General features: G+C 52.1%; 1 protein-coding gene across 3 annotated transcripts; it reads left to right on the top strand.

Moving 5' to 3' along the window:
* Window positions 1-2,778: 2,778 nt before the first annotated feature.
* Window positions 2,779-6,641, top strand: SERTAD3 (SERTA domain containing 3). 3 transcript variants are annotated; one of them, XM_004060753.5, is made up of 2 exons: window positions 2,779-3,282; window positions 5,404-6,641. In XM_004060753.5, the coding sequence occupies exon 2, from the start codon at window positions 5,410-5,412 to the stop codon at window positions 5,998-6,000; it is 591 nt and encodes a 196-aa protein (XP_004060801.1). In that variant the 5' UTR covers window positions 2,779-3,282; window positions 5,404-5,409; the 3' UTR covers window positions 6,001-6,641. The 3 variants fall into 3 exon arrangements, with proteins under 3 accessions (XP_004060801.1, XP_004060804.1, XP_055225412.1); XM_004060756.4 differs by lacking the exon at window positions 2,779-3,282 and adding an exon at window positions 3,404-3,642; XM_055369437.2 differs by lacking the exon at window positions 2,779-3,282 and adding an exon at window positions 3,618-4,298.
* Window positions 6,642-17,132: the final 10,491 nt, after the last annotated feature.

The following is a 17,132-nucleotide window of genomic DNA, read 5'->3' as shown; positions in this document are numbered from 1 at the left end:
TTTAGTAGAAACAGGGTTTCACCGTGTTAGCCAGGATGGTCTTGATCTCCTGACCTCATGATCCGCCTGCCTCGGCCTCCCAAAGTGCTGGGATTACAGGCGTGAGCCACTGCGCCCCGCCCAGTAACAGTTTATTGAGTCTGGCCAGGCATGGTGGCTTATGCTTGGAATCCCAGCACATTGGGAGGCCGAGGCGGGTAGATCACTTGAGGTCAGGAGTTCAAGACCAGCCTGGCCAACATGGTGAAACCCTGTCTCTACTAAAAATACAAAAAGTACCCAGGCGTGGTGATGCACACTTGTAATCCCAGCTACTTAGGAGGCTGAGGCAGGAGAATCGCTTGAACCTGGGAGGTTGAGGTTGCAGTGAGCCGAGATTTTGCCACTGCACTCCAGCCTGGGTGACAGAGCGAGACTCCATCTCAATAATAATAATAGTAATAACTTAGCTGGGCATGGTGGTGTGCACCTATAGTCCCAGATACTCAGGAAGCTGAGGTGGGAGGATGGCTTGAAGCCAGAAGTCCAGGTTGGGCAACATAGTGAGACCCCATCTCTACAAAATAATTTTTAAAAACTTAGCTGGGCATGGTGGTGTGTACCTGTAGTCCCAGATACTCAGGAGGCTGAGGCGGGAGAATGGCTTGAGGCCAGGAGGTCAAGGCCTGGCCACTGCACTCCAGCCTGTAGGACAGATCCAGACCCTGTCTCTGAAAATAAAAAAAAGTTTGTGCTTTATTTTGAGGATTTATGCAAGGAGTGGAGCACCAGAGAGGTAAGGCAGGGGGGACAGTTGGGTGTTTTATGAAGCTTCCTTTGGCTACTCTGTGAAGGTGGAAAGGAAGGGTCCAGGAATGGAGGCTGATAGCCCAGAGGGAGTTGGAGGAGGAGCCGTAAGGAAGGGAGGAGAGAGTGGGTGGGACGAATGCCTGGGAGCCTGCGTGGACAGTTGGTGAGGGGTGGAGAGGAGGCATCAGAAAGAAGCACACGGCTGTAACCCGGGGACAGAGTTACACTAGTGCTTCAGGAGGGAGGCTGAGGCTGCAGTGAGCCGAGGTGCGCCAATGCACTCCAGCATCCACGACAGAGTGGGACCCCGTCTCAAAAACAAAAACCCAAATGCAGTAGGGCTTTCCTGAGTTGTGGACCCTATAGGAGGAGCAGGTTTTGGAGGAGGAAGGGGAAGAATTGCTCCTTCCTAATTATGTCCTTTTTTGGAACCTACTGTCCCTTTCTTTTTTTCCCGGGGACACCTTCCCTAGGCCTGGGTGAGCTAAGACGCTTCTCTCTCCCTACCTCCAACCCACACCACCCACCTACCTATTCCCCTCCCCTTTATCCTGCAAACATCAGGATGACTTGGTTGACAAACTCCAACCGGCAAGAACTGGTCTGAGGAGGCTTAAACCTCCCTTCCCAGAGGTGGCCTGGAGAAAACTGCCTCCTCCCCTTAGGGAAACTCGTTGTAGGGGCGGAGCATTACGGGTGTGGGCTTTCAGGACACTAATAGTGTCTTCTTTCTGCCTTATTTTTCTGTCACATTCCTGAGCATTTAGCAAACTTTCACTGGGACCTGCTACGTGTCCAGCCCTGTGCTAGGTGATCCTGCAGACCAAGAGGTGGTTGACAGAGATATCCTTGGTACCTGCCCTCGGCGGGGCGTTCCTCAGTCCACGTAGTAACTGACAGTCCAGGACTGGGATGGCGGCACAGGAGGCCATGGAATCCTAGAATGGATCCTAACCCAACCTGGACTGCCAGGGAGGGCTTCGGAGAGGAGGAAACCTTTGAAATGAGTCTGAGAAGCAGCCTGGGAATTGAGGGTATATTTTGAGGATGAGGAAACAAGTTTAAATATCCAGAGGCGAGAAGATTGCTTGAGGCCAGGAGTTCAAAACCAACCTGGGCAACACAAGAAAACACCCACTCCCCCCCTCCCCCGTCTCTCTGTCACCCAGGCTGGAGTGCAGTGGCACGATCTCGCCTTCACTGCAACCTCAACCTCCCAGGTTCAAGCGATTCTCCTGCCTCAGCCTCCCAAGTGGCTGAGATTACAAGCGTGCGCCACCACGCCCAGCTAATTTTTGTATTTTTAGTAGACACGGGGTTTCACCATTGTTGGCCAGGCTGGTCTCAAACTCCTGACCTCAAGTGATCTGCCCGCCTCCGCCTCCCAAAGTGCTGGCATTACAGGCGTGCGCCACTGCGCCCGGCAAAAAATAATATTAATAATAAAGATCCAGAGGCCTTTTATTGTCATGTTTGCGAACTTATTATGTACCTGGCATTGTTGTAGACACCGGGGTAAAGCAGGGAAGAAAACAAACAGAGAAAATCTTTTCGTTTTCCTGATGGGGTGAATGGGAGCTTGAAGCCATTTTAGAAAAACTGGAAGTGACTCAATGGGGCAGGATCGGAGAGAACCAGGAGAACGCATCAGGCAAGGTCGTGAGGGGCTTTGTGGCAAAAGGAAGGAGTTTGAAGTTTGTATTCGGGGTGGGTAGGAAGCCATGAACAGTAGCAGAGGAGTCATCTTGATGGAGCGGGGAAGGAAAGAGGGTGTCAGAAGACCCAGGTGGGACCACCACAGGACGTGCCGAGAAAACCTGAGGATTAAGAAGGGGCCGCGCGGTAACGTATAGGGGGCGGGAGGGGCAGCAAGGGGGCGAGGCTACGATCGCCTAGGCAACGCGGGCCGCGCCACACTATTGGCTGGTCTTTCGCTACGTCATCCCCCGCGCCCCAGCGTCCTCCCTCGGAAGCCCGGGGGCGCGGCCTCCTCCGGTTGCTCGGCCCCGCCCGCCTGCACAGCGACTTGGGGAGGGGCATGCCAGCCCCTCTGGCTCCACGGTGGAGTCCAGGCCTAGCATAAAGGAACCGCAGGGAGCAATGGTGACGATCTTGGAGCAAAGACTGTAGCTGAGTGGAAGGAAGCGGTTCTGTTGGACCGGCCGCCCTCCACCCTGGAGGCGCTGCCCCGCCCCCTGCCAGTTGCACTTCTTTAAATGGCCCGGGGCGCTAGGGAGGGGTGGGCGGGTCCGGCGTCTCGGGGCACGGGCGGATGGCTCCGCCCAGCCAATCGACGCCCCGCGGCGGGCGGGACTCCAGCCAATCGCGGCTCGCGGCTCGGCTCCGGGGAGGGGGCTGGTGGGCCACAGGCCAGACGGAGAGGCCCCGCCGAGGTGAGCGAGGCTCCAACCGGTCACTGGTGGGTCCTGGCACTGGCGGGTCGCGACGCTGTGGGCGTTCCAGGAGGTGGTCGTGGCGAACCTGGCAGCTGCGGTGAGGAGTGGTCGCCTGGCTTGGGAATTTACCTTAGACTGGGGGAGAGAGAAGCGCGCCCCGGGGACTTGCGGAGGCGGGGTCTGGGTGGGACCGGGGGAGGGGGCCTCAGATTCAGGGTGATGATAGGGAGGGTCTGGGGACCTGAGACTGAGTTCGAGACCCAGGAGGGGAGGCGAGGTTGTTGGGGCAGTATTTTCAAGTGGAGGGAGTTTGAAGCTGGGACGTTGGGCTTTTGGAGAAGCGAGAGAACAGAGGGGAGGAACTTTTGAGACAGGGAACCTGGAGATTCGATTCCACTTGGGTCTTCCGGACGGGTTGAATTCGGGGCTTTATCGTGTTCTGGAAAAGGTGTGAGAGGTACGGAGCTGAGATTCTGAGTATTTGGAGAAGCGAGAGAACTAGGGTCAAGGATTCTTGGGACTCCAAGACGCACTGGCGGGGGAAGGGGGTTGCCGGGAAGAGTTCAATGTTCGGGTCTTGGAGCCGGACAGCGAGTTTGGAGGTGAAGTCCAGGGGCGTTTGAAAGTCAGGAGACTAGAAGTGGGAGGAAGTATCAGAATTAGGATACGTAGTCTCCCGAACTAGATCGGAGCATTGTCGTCTTTGAGCGATGTGTTCGGATCTGGGTCTCTGGATCCAAGGGCAGTTTGGAAGGAGAATCCCGGACTTTCAAGGAACGGAGGGACTGGCAGAAAGCAAATTTAGAGCCGGAGTCTGGGGTGGGGGAGGGGTGTTCCGGGCCTGGAGCTCAGACTCGCGGCCCCGGAGGCAATGGAGGGCGGGGCTCGGCGGGCGCCGGCAGCTGGACGTCCGGGTTCCCTTCCCCCACCCGCCTGTGCCCCTGTGCGCATGCCCTGAGGGAGAGCGGGGTGAGGGGGGTGGCTCGTCCTCTGGACGGGCGGAGCCCTCTAGGGATTGTAGTGCGTGCTCGACGTCAATTCGTGTACCTGGCGGCTGTTGGCCCCCGTTTCCCAGAAGCCCCTGGGCCAAATTGGGGCGTTCCTGGATGCTATGTAAGGACCCATGGGGGGGCGGGGCCTTACAGTGTCGCGGTCTGATTGAGTGGGACCCCCGAGGGGGCGGGGCTTGGTCTGAGCTGAGTTCTAGCAAGTTTTCGTATGGGGCGCGCTTTGGGGGAATCTGAAAGCGCGGGCAGAGGGAATGAGACAGGCCCCTTTCCTACTCTTGGGAGCGCTCCCAGTCGGTTAAGGAAGAGGACATAGAAATATCCCGACTGTTGAAGAAGAATCTCAACATAGGTTCCCCAACAGGGCTCCAGGAGATTTCGAATATAGTAGGCACTCAGTAAATCTGTTGAGCGAATAACTGGCAATTAACTCTTGATCGAGGCCGGGTGTGGTGGTAATCCCAGCTACTCAGGAAGCTGAGGCGGGAGGATCGCTTGAGCCCAGGACTTCGAGACTGCAGTGAGCTGTGATAGCGCTGCTGCACTCAGCCCTGGGCGACAGAGCGAGACCCTGTCTCTAACAAAAAACAAACACAACTCTTGTTCATTAAGCACTTCCTGTGTGGTGGGCCCTATAGATACGTGGCATCTCCTTGACAGAGGTGGTGAGAAGTATTTTTTTACAGTCCCCATTTTACAGATGAGGAAACTGAGGCCCTGAGAATTGACTCATTCAGATCACTTCCCATGATCACGCAGCTAAGCAGTTTCCAATACAGAATTCAGATTTGGGGTTCCCTACTTCCAGTCCAGGTCTCCGTGCTCCACACTTATCTTTCGTGCTCCATGTTTGAAGAAATTAATATTGTGGAAGAACAGTTTTAAGGCATAGAGGAACTTGAGTTAGGATCCGTACTTGGCAGATGAGGAAATTGATTCTCATGGATGTAAATTCACTGTTTGAGGCCACAACAGGCAAGTGAGATTTAAATCTAGCTGTACTTAAGGCCAGATCTTATTTTCTTAATCGTATATGTACTCACCTTCTTAGCCTTGTAGGATTCAGACAGCCTTCATTTTATAGATCAGTAAACTGAGATTCCGATGATTAAAAATCACTAACAACTCAATAGGCCTGAGAAAGTGGGATTTGAGCCAGCACTACGGTGTCTGGTGTCTGACCTTCCCCTATGCGCCTCTTCTCTCTACAGGGCATCATGGTGGGAGGCTTGAAGAGGAAACACTCTGATTTGGAAGAGGAGGAGGAGAGGTGGGAGTGGAGTCCAGCAGGCCTTCAGAGCTACCAGCAAGCCCTGCTCCGCATCTCCCTAGACAAAGTCCAGCGCAGCCTGGGCCCCCGAGCACCCAGCCTCCGCAGGCATGTCCTCATCCATAACACCCTCCAACAGCTGCAGGCTGCACTTCGCCTGGCTCCCGCCCCTGCCCTGCCCCCCGAGCCCCTCTTCCTGGGCGAGGAGGATTTCTCCCTGTCAGCCACCATTGGCTCTATCCTCAGGGAGCTGGACACCTCCATGGATGGGACTGAGCCCCCTCAGAATCCAGTGACTCCCCTTGGCCTCCAGAATGAAGTGCCACCCCAGCCTGATCCAGTCTTCTTAGAAGCTCTGAGCTCCCGGTACTTGGGGGACTCTGGCCTGGATGACTTCTTTCTGGACATTGACACATCTGCGGTAGAAAAGGAGCCTGCACGGGCCCCACCAGAGCCTCCTCACAACCTCTTCTGTGCCCCAGGTTCCTGGGAGTGGAATGAACTGGATCACATCATGGAAATCATTCTGGGGTCCTAAAACTGTGATAGAGGGGATCCTTCCTCATGTCATCTTCGGTGGCCTGGATCCCTGAATGCAACTCTGGGTGTGTGTTTTTGTGGGGGCTCGAAGCAGTGACTATGGCCTCCTTTGTTCCTATTTCAGGGTTCCACAAACTGTCTTGCATGTGTGTGTGTGTCTGGTTACCCCGACCTTCTGTGAAGGTGGGTCTTCCTGAATTAATTTATCTATTCCAAATGCCTTAACGAGACTCTGTTTCTGGGAGTCTGATTTTCCACTTACACATTTCTTCCACCTTTCCTGCTAGTTCCCACTCCCCTGTGACCACTGGGGCCTCAGGGAAGATAAAGAAAGCTGGGCCTGTCGAAGGATGACAGGGATGTGCTGCCAGGTTGCTATAGAAACCCAGGCTCTGCCTCTTGCACCTTGAGGGGGCGGGAGGGGCTGGTCTCCCTCCAGGCTGAACCCCACTTCCTCGGCAGGACCCCAGTCTCAGCAGCCTCCTGATTTCATAACCAGGCCGGACCACGTGCAATAGGGTGGAAACCAAACTGCTCCATGCCGCGTTATTTAAAAGAAAGGCAGAGTTTGTGGTGGCTTTTTTTTTTTTTTTTTGGATTGTTTGTAATTTTTTTTTAATAAAAGTATTTTGGAAGGAGGGATGTTGTCTAATGTTTCTAAACTTCACTGGGTCAGTGGGAGGGACCTGGTAAGTTCCTAAACATCAGCACCACTTCCGTGCCGTAGCTGGGGTAGGTGTATCATTGTACATGACATTTATTGAGTGCTTGTTGGCTGCGTGCTCTAGCTCCCACTTGGAATCCTAGCACTTTGGGAGGATCTGCTTGAGGCCAGCCTGGGAAATGTGGCGAAACACTGCCTCTACAAAAAATACAAAAAGGAGCTAGGCATGGTGGCCTGTAGTCCCAGTTACTGGGGAGGCTGAGTTGGGAGGATCACCTGAGCCTGGGAGGTTGAGGCTGCAGTAAGCCATGGTCACACCACTGCACTCCAGCCTCAGAAAAAAATTAGTGCTTGTTAAGAGCACTGTTCTAGCCACTTTATTTGAATTAAGTCTGTTAATCCTCATAATTATATAGAAGTAAGTACTGTTACCACTTTTTATACAGGAGGAACCAGAAGTTTAGAGAGGACAAGTCACTTAATTCAGAGCCACACAGCTAGGAAGAACAAGGACCAGGGAACTAGGCTGAAATGGCCTCCAGAGCCTTGTCCTTCACTGTTATAAATGTTGCTTCTTAGACTAAACAGCCACGTGGGTGGGCACAGGAGGGAGAAACTGAGTCACACAGAGTATGTGTCACTGAATGTGCTGCTGAGCCCAGAGGGGCAAGAAAATGCCCAAAGACCCCCAGTACTAAAAGACCTCTTTAGGAGAGTTGGCTAGAAAGCAGAGCCCAGATTAGAGTTATGGTGCTAATGGTTTTTTTTTTTTTTTTTTTTTGAGACGGAGTCTCACTCTGTCACCCAGGCTGGAGTGCAATGACAGGATTTTGGCTCACTGCAACCTCCACTCCCGGGTTCAGGCAATTCTCCTGCCTCAGCCTCCCGAATAGCAGTGACTACAGGTGCTTGCCACCACGCCCAGCTAATTTTTGTATTTTTTTTTAAATAGAGACAGTTTCACCATGTTGGCCAGGCTTGTCTCCATCTCCTAACCTCAAGTGACCCGCCTGCCTCAGCCTCCCAAAGTACTGGGATTACAGGCATGAGCCACTGTGCCTGACCTGTGCTGATGCTTTATTTCGGAGGTACAAGCCCAGGCTGCTGAGATACGGGAGAGGAGAAGGAGGTGAAGGAAGTGAAGGAAGAGGTAATGTGATACCTGTACAGGCTATGCCTTTACAATGGTCTTTGAAGAGATGAAGCAAGTGAGCTACACAGCATTAGGGACTTTTCTGGAAGGGCTGCAAGGAGGAACAACACCTGAGTATAGTCCATGGGTGGAGAAAGGATGGGGATTTTGCTTGTGGTTTCTGGGTCAAAGCCAGATTTCTCAACCTGAAGGGGTCATTGTCAGAAAGTGGAGGGATAACCTGAAGAGGTGGGTGCCAATCCAGAGAGAGAGGAATGAGGTGGCCCAGAGGATCTAAAGAAAGCAACCAGGTATAGGCCAGGCGCGGTGGCTCAGGCCTGTAATTCCAGTACTTCGGGAGGCCAAGGCGGGAGGATTGCCTGAAGTGAGGAGTTTGAGACCAGCCTGGCCAACATGGCGAAGCCCCGTCTCTACTAAAAATACAAAAAATTAGCTGGGCATGGTGGCAAACACCTGTAGTCCCAGCTACTCAGGAGGCTGAGGCAGGAGAATCACTTGAATCCAGGAGGCACAGGTTGCAGTGAGCTGAGATCATACCACTGCACTCCAGCCTGAGTGACAGAGCGAGATTCCATCTCAAAAAAAAAAAAAAAGGAACCAGGTGTGATATTTGCTGTGGAATTGTAAAAAATAAAAATAAAAGGTAAGCAACCAGGTCTGCATCCCAATATGATGGCAATTGAATCATGTCTTCCTCCTTGAAACCTTCAGTGCCTTTTTTTTTTCTTCTGAGACAGGGTCTCTGGCTCTGTCGCCCAGGCTGGAGTGCAGTGGTACAATCACAGCTTACTGCAACCTCCACCTCATGGGCTCAAGCAATTCTCCCACCTCAGCCTCAGCCTCCCAAGTAGCTGGGACTACAGGCATGTGTTACCACACCTGACTAATTTTTGTATTTTTTGTAGAGATGGGGTTGTGCCATGTAGCCCAAGCTGGTCTTGAACTCCTGGAATCAAGCGATCCTCACATCTCAGCCTCCCAAAGTGCTGGGATTACAGGCATGAGCCACCACGCCCAGCCTCCAGTGACTTCTTGACACACTCAATAAAGCGCCAACTCCACCAAGACCTGCAAGGACTGACTTATTCTCACTTCGGACAACTTTCTCAGTTCCGTCTCCCACTCTCTCCATCACTCAACTGGGCTCCCTTGACCCCAGCTCCTTCTCACCCCAGGGCCTTTGCCCTAACTGTTAAATCTGCCCAGTGGACATTTTCCCCAATAGCTTCACCAATCCTAATATCCCCTTCTCAGGGAGGTCTTCCCTGCCCTTCCTAGCTCAACACATCCAGGTGGGTCACCACCCCACCAAAACTTGTTTGATTTTCTTTCTTTCTTTTTTTTGAGATGGAGTCTTGCTCTGTCTCCTAGAATGGAGTGTAGTGGCATGATCTTGGCTCACTGCAGCCTCTACCTCCCGGTTCCAGCAATTCTTCTACCTTAGCCTTCCGAGTAGCTGGGATTACAGGCACGTGCCACCACACCCGGCTAATTTTTTTTTTTTTTTTTGACACGGAGTTTTACTCTTGTTGCCCAGGCTGGAGTGCAATGGCGCGATCTTGGCTCACCACAACCTCCGCCTCCTGGGTTCAAGCGATTCTCCTGCCTCAGCCTCTCAAACAGCTGGGATTACAGGCATGCGCCACCACACCCAGCTGATTTTGTATTTTTAGTAGAGACAACGTTTCTCCATGTTGGTCAGGCTGGTCTTGAACTCCTGACCTCAGGTGATCCGCCCGCCTCGGCCTCCCAAAGTGCTGGGATTACAGGCGTGAGCCACCGCACCCGGACTGATTTTGTTTTAGTAGCATCTACCCAATCTCGAGTTACTTATTTCCCATCTATAGGTAGCCTCCTACTCTCCTGGGAACTCTGAGGGTTGTGTTGGTCTGTGCCTAGAACTATGCTTGGCACAATTGCTCTCTCAAAAATTATTTGTTGTTGAAGGGTCAGACACGGTAGCTCACGCCTATAATCCCAGCACTTTGGGAGGCCAAGGCGGTCGGATCACCTGAGGCTGGGAGTTCGAAACCAGCCTGACCGTCACGGAAAAACCCTGTCTCTACTAAAAATACAAAATTAGCCAGGCGTAGTGGCACATGGCTATAATCCCAGCTACTCAGGAGGCTGAGGCAGGAGAATCACTTGAACCCAGGAGGCGGAAGTTGTGGTGAGCTGAGATCGTGCCATTGCACTCCAGCCTGGGCAACAAGAGCGAAACTCCATCTCAAAAAAAAAAAATATTATTTGTTGTTGAAAAACTTGGCCAGGTGCTGTGGTTCACGCCTGTAATCCCAGCACTTTGGGAGGCTGAGGCAGGAAGATCACTTGTGTCCAGTTCAAGACCAGCCTGGGCAACATAGGGAGACCCCATCTCTACAAAAAACTAAAATAAAATTAGCTGGGCTGATGGCATGCCCTTGTAGTCCCACCTACTCAGGAGGCTGAGGTGGGAGGATCGCTTGAGCTCAGGAAATGGAGGCTGTCAGCACAGATAGCACCACTGCACTCCAGCACTCCATCTGGAACAGAGCAACAGAGGGAGGTCCTGTCTCAAAAAAAAAAAAAAAAAAAAAATGGCCGGGTGCGGTGGCTCACACCTGTAATCCCAGCACTTTGGGAGGCCGAGGCGGGCGGATCACGAGGTCAGGAGATTGAGACCATCCTGACTAACACGGTGAAACCCCGTCTCTACTAAAAATACAAAAAAATTAGCCGGGCGAGGTGGCGGGCGCCTGTAGTCCCAGCTACTCAGGAGGCTGAGGCAGGAGAATGGCGTGAACCCAGGAGGCGGAGCTTGCAGTGAGCCGAGATTGCACCACTGCACTCCAGCCTGGGTGACAGAGCAAGACTCCGTCTCAAAAACAAAAAAAAAAAAACATGAACTCCAGACCTAGCAATGACTAACTTTCCCTCCCACCTTTCTCAACTCATCTCCCCTACACACCCTCACTCTTGTACTCCCACCACACCATTCCCTGCTGTTCCTCATATACACCATATTCCAAACTGAAGGATCTGGAGTAATACCTGCCTCACACGGCAAAGCATCAGGGAGCCTGAGGCACGCCAAGGATTCCAATAATGGCTCAGATTTATTGAGTGCCTGCTGTGGACCTGGCACTCTTCAGCAGGAAAATAAATAAAATAGACAATTCCTGCTCTCATGAAATTTAACAGTGGGGGAAGAGTGAAATACACATGAAAAATAATGCCAGGCACGGCAGCATGTGACTATGAGCCCAGTAACTCAGGAGGCTGAGGCAGGAGGATTATTGGAGGCCAAGAATTCAAGACCACTTTGGGCAACATAGCAAGACCACATCTCTAAAACAATTAAAAAAAAAATTAGCTGGGCACGCTAGTCCCAGCTATTCAGAAGACTCGGGTGGGAGGATCCCTTCTTCAGCCCAGGAGTTGGAGGTTACAGTGAGCTGTGATCACAGCACTGCACTCCAGCCTAAGCGACAGAGTGAGACTCCCACTCCAAATAGATAGATAGATAGATAGATAGATAGATAGATAGATAGATAGATAGATAGATAGGGCCAGGCGCTGTGGCTCACACCTGCAATCCCAGCACTTTGGGAGGCCAAGGGGAGTGGACCACCTGAGGTCAGGAGTTCAAGAGCAGACTGGCCAACGCAGTGAAACCCCCTCTCTACCAAAAATACAAAAAAATTAGCTGGGCATGGTGGCCGGCGCCTGTAATCCCAGCTACTCCAGAGGCTGAGGCAGGAGAATCGCTTGAACCTGAGAGGTGAAGGTTGCAGTGAACTGAGATCAGGCCACTGCACTCCAGCCTGGGCAACCAGAGTAAAATTATGTCTCAAAAATAATTAAGTAAATAAAAAGAAAAATAAGGCCGGGTGTGGGGGCTCACGCCTGTAATCCCAACACTGGGAGGCCAAGGTGGGTGGATAATTTGAGGTCAGGAGTTCGAGACCAGCCTGGCCAACATGGTAAAACCCCATCTCTACTAAAAATACAAAAATTAGCTGGGTATTGTGATGCACACTTGTAGTCCCAGCTACTCAGGAGGCTGAGGCAGGAGAATCACTTGAACCCGGGAGGCGGAGGTTGCAGTGAGCCGAGATCACACCACTGCACTCCAGCCTGGGCGACAGAGCAAGACTCTGTCTCAAAAAAAAAAAAAAAAAAAAAGAAGTGAAAATGTGTAAGTCAGCCAGGTGGTGATAAATGCTGTGGGGGCAGGGGGGAGCAGGGGAGTGAGGAGGGTGTTGCAATTTACATAGGATGGCCAGATAGGGCGTCTGAGACAAGGTGACATTTGGGTAAAAACCTGAAGAAGGGCCAGGCAAGTTGGCTCACCCCTGTAATCCCAGCACTTTGGGAGGCCAAGGCAGTCAGATTGCTTGAGCCCAGGAGTTTGAGACCAGCCTGGGGTAACATGGCGAGGCCCTGAGGTCCTGTCTCTACTCAAACAAAAAACAAAAAAAAACAACAAAAAAAAACTGGGTGTGGTGGTGCTCGCCTGTAGTCCCAGCTACTCGTGAGGCTGAGGTAGAAGGATCGCTTGAGCCCAGAATGGGCAGAGGTTGCAGTGAGAGGAGATCCCACTGCTGCACTCCAGCCTGGGCTACAGAGCAAGACCCTGTTTCAAAAACAAAAACAGGTAGGGCGCCCTGGCTCACTCCTACAATCCCAGCACTTTGGGAGGCTGAGGCAGGCGGATTACTTGAGGTCAGGAATTCAATACCAGCCTCGCCAACATAGTGAAACCCCATTTCTACTAAAAAATACAAAAATTATCTGGGCAAGGTGGCAGCTGCCTGTAATCCCAGCTACTCCGGAGGCTGAGGCAGGAGAATTGCTTGAACCCGGGAGGTGGAGATTGCAGTGAGCTGAGATGGGGCCACTGCACTCCAGCCTGGGCGACAAGAGCGAAACTCCTTCTCAAAAACAAACAGGCCAGGCGCGGTGGATCATGCCTGTAATCCCAGCACTTTGGGAGGCCGAGGCAGGCGGATCACGAGGTTAGGAGTTCGAGACCAGCCTGGCCAACATGGTGAAACCCCGTCTCTACTGAAAATTAGCCGGGTGTGGTGGCCGGCGCCTGTAATCCCAGCTACTCGGGAGGCTGAGGCAGGAGAATTGCTTGAACCCGGGAGGCGAAGGTTGCAGTGAGCCGAGATGGCGCCACTGCACTCCAGCCTGGGCGACAGAGCAAGACTTCGTCTGGAAACAAACAAACAAAAACAAAAAAGTGAGCCACCGTGCCCCGCCCTCCCCCTTTCCCTGCAGCTCTCTGCCTGCCCTGAAGATAACCCTGGGAAGGGGAATCGCACAGTTCCTTAGCACCGCGATGAGGCCAGTAAGAGGAGCACCCTCTTTCCAGATGAAAAAACTGAGGCTCCGAGAGGCCCAGCGCCTTCCTTAACACCGCACTTGTTAAAAAGAACTGGCCACAGAAGTGGAAAGGCTGGCCCTGCAGAAGGAACCGAGTCCCCGAGGGCAGTGTCCACGTTCCCCAACCTGCCCTCCTCCGCGGCGGGGGATGGGCCCGCGGCCCGCCCTGGGCGTGGCGGGAAGGCCCAGTCCCTCCCCGCTGCCCACCCTCCGCCCTGGGCCGGCCGGGGTACCCGGGAGGCGGCCGCGGCCGGGAGCCGGCCTGGCGCCTCCTCCCTCCCCAGAGGCCGGACGGGGCGGGCCGCGCCTCCCGACCCCCCTCCCTCCCTCCCTCCCCAGCAGGCGGAGGCTTCTCTCCAGGCCTGCCGGGCCCGGTGGCTTCGCCGATGGTTTCATTTCCCCAGGCCCGGCCTCTCCTCTTCTCCCTTCCCCCAGCCTTTGAATTCCTGGCTCCGTCTCCATTTTCTGGCCCCAGCTCCAATGTCAACGCCTCGAAGAATCTCTCTCTAGGACCATCCTGGTTACAGGCGATTATCCCGTCTTATTTTGTTTTCTTCAAGTCACTGAACGGAAACGGAAATTATTTTTCTCATCGATTCATCTTCCAGGGTCTTCTCATCCCGCTCGGAGTAAAAAACAAAGGTCCACAGAGTAGGCTAAAAGGCCTCACTTCTCGGACCTCCTTCCCGGCAGCTCCCAGTCCAGCTGCCCTGGCCTTGTCTCCTGACAGGCAGCACTTCAGAGCCTTTGCACTGGCTCTCGCCTCTGTCTGGAATGCTCTTCCTCTAGTTTTCCTACCTCTCTCATTTGTTTTGGTTTGTTCGTTTTTTGAGACAGAGTCGTTCTCTGTCGCCCAGGCTGGAGTACAGTGGGGCGATCATAGCTCACTGCAGCTTCAAACTCCAGGTTCAAGTGATTCTCCTACCTCAGCCTTCCAAGTACCTGGAACTACAGGCACGCCCGGCTAATTTTTTTGTTTGTTTTTGTTTTTGTTTTTTGAGATGGCAGTGGCACTGTCTCGGCTCACTGCAACCTCCGTCTCCCGGGTTCAAGCAATTCTCCTGTCTCAGCCTCCCGAGTAGCTGGGACTACAGGCGCCTGCCGTCACGCCGGGCTACTTTCAAAACAAAACAAAACAAAAAAACCACACAAATTATCTAGTACCTTAGGAGCAGGTAATTGCAAAGGAAAAGAAAAAAGCAGGCCGGGTGCAGTGGCTCATGCCTCTGATCCCAACACTTTGAGAGGCCCAGGCGGGTGGATCACTTGAGGTCAGGAGTTCGAGTCTAGTCTGGCCAACATGATGAAACCCTCGTCTCTATTAAAAAAAAAAAAAAAAATTAGCCGGGCATGGTGGTAGGCGCCTGTAATCCCAGCTACTCGGAAGGCTGAGGTAGGAGAATTGCTTGAATCCAGGAGATGGAGGTTGCAGTGAGCTGAGAGATGTGCAGCTTTGGGGAGGAGGATGTGTTATGTCTGAAGAGGTGACAATTCAGCAGAGACCTGATGAAACAAAAGAAGTAGACCCGGCCAGGTGGCTCACTCCTGTAATCTCAGCACTTTGGGAATCGGAGGCAGGAGGATCACTCGAGCCCAGGAGTTCAAGACCAGCTTGGGCAACATGGGGATACTCTGCTTCTACAAATAAAAAATTTAAAAAAAAACTGGCCAGACGCGGTGGCTCATGCCTGTAATCCCAGCACTTTGGGAGGCCGAGGCGGGCGGATCACCTGAGGTCAGGAGTTCGACACCAGCCTGATCAATATGGCGAAACCCCATCTCTACTAAAAATGCAAATTAAATTGATTTAATTTGCTTTCTTTTTTTCAATTTTTGTTGTTGTTGTTGTTTAGATTGTTTTCTTTTTTCAGACAGAGTCTTGCTCTGTCACCCAGGCTGGAGCACAGTGGCACGATCTCGGCTCACTGCAACCTCTGCCTCCCGGGTTCAAACGATTCTCTTGCCTCAACCTCCCAAGTAGCTGGGAGTACAGGTACTTGCCACCACACCCGGCTAACTTTTGTATCTTTAGTAGAGATGGGGTTTCACCATGTTGGTCAGGCTGGTCTTGAACTTCTGACCTCAAGTGATCTGCCTGCCTCATCCTCCCAAAGTGCTGGGATTACAGGCGTGAGCCACGGCGCCCGGCCAAGGTAATTTGTTTATTGTTCATCTGCTCCCATAAGAGATTTTCATCTATAATTTCACTGCCCTTTCTTCAGTGCCTATAACAGTGTCTGGCACACAAAAGGGGCTCAAGACATAAATGTTTGCAAATCAATGAATGCATTCGTTTTCATATATATTTTCTGTCTTCACCTCCTACCCTGATCCATGAGAGGGGAGACTCTGTGAAATTTACCCAGTGCTGTATCCTCACCATCTACAACAGTGGCCACCACATAGTAGGTGCTTAATAAATATATATTAATCAGATGATTCCTCTGAGCTCTTGTTCTTGTTGTTGTTGTTTTTTGTTTGTTTGTTTGTTTGTTTACAGAGTCTTGCTCTGTCGCCCAGGATGGAGGGCAGCGCAGCAGCAGCCTGATCCTGGCTCACTGCAACCTCTGTCTCCCAGGTTCAAGCGATCCTCCCACCTCAGCCTCTGAAGCAGCTGGAACTACAGGCATGAAGGAAAATTTCCTTTTCCTTCAGTGTATGACCTGGAGTAAGCCACTGGGAGACTCCAGGTCCAGGCCTCCCTTTTGCCAGCCATAAAAATGGATTCTGGAGGGCAGAAAATGTGAATTTGCCTAGCGAGGGCCTGGTTCTAATTAGCATCTTACCTTAATTTTATTATTAAAAATTCAAGCACATAGAAAAGATGGGGGAAAAAAGTATTCTGAGCATCTGAATACCATCTCACCTAGATTTATTTGATAGTTGTTGGACAGGGAACAACTACAATCCCAGTACTTTGTGAGGCCAAGGCAAGAGGGTCACTTGAGTCCAGGAGTTCAAGATCAGCCTGGGCAACATAGTAAGATCTCATCACTACAAAAAAATTTAAGAGCCAGGCGTGGACCGGGCATGGTGGCTCATGCCTGTAATCCCAGCACTTTGGGAGGCCGAGGCAGGCGGATCACCTGAGGTCGGAAGTTCAAGACCAGCCTGACCAACAGGGAGAAACCCCGTCTCTAGTAAAAATACAAAATTAGTCAGGCGTGGTGGTGCATGCCTGTAATCGCAGCTACTCGGGAGGCTGAGGCAGGACAATTTCTTGAGCCCCGGAGACAGAGGCTGTGGTGAGCCGAAACCACGCCATTGCACTCCAGCCTGGGCAACAAGAGCGAAACTCCGTCTCCAAAAAAAAAAAAAAAATACTTGTCCCATAAACTGGCAATGAGACTTAACCTTCTTCAAGTAGCTCATTTGTTAATTCCAGAGCTGTGGGAAGAGCTTTTAGTTTTGAGTAAAGCTCCTGGCCAAAGTAAGTTCTCAAAAATGCTAACTACAGTAGTTAATTCAGGCAGCAATTGTCAATGAATGCTCAAACCGTTGGGTGAAAAGTTAGTGGAAAACAGGATCTTTTTGGGGTCTCACTCTTTCGCCCAGGCTGGCGTGCACTAGTGCAATCATGGCTCACTGCAGCCTCAAACTCCTGGGTTCAAATGATCCACCTCAGCCTCCCAAGAAGCTGGGACTGCAGGTGCATGCCACCATGCTAGGATAAGTTTTTAAAAACAGTATTCTGTAGATAGTGCCACTGCACTCCAGCCTGGCGACAGAGTGAGACTCCGTCTCAAAAACAAACAAAAAACAAAAACAAAAACCAGTATTTTGTGGAGAGTGGGTCTTGCTGTATTGCCCAGGCTAGTCTCAAACTCCTGGGCTCTGGCCAGGCACAGTGGCTCATGTCTGTAATCCCAGCACTTTGGGAGGGCGAGGTGGGTGGAGTTCGATACCAGCCTGACCAACATGTTGAAACCCCATCTCTACTGAA

The sequence above is a fragment of the Gorilla gorilla genome, chromosome 20, assembly GCF_029281585.2.
Source record: "Gorilla gorilla gorilla isolate KB3781 chromosome 20, NHGRI_mGorGor1-v2.1_pri, whole genome shotgun sequence".
In the NCBI taxonomy this organism is placed as follows: Eukaryota; Metazoa; Chordata; class Mammalia; order Primates; family Hominidae; genus Gorilla; species Gorilla gorilla.
The sequence above is the reverse complement of the archived record's forward strand: the minus strand, read 5'-3'. Positions and strand labels throughout refer to the sequence as shown.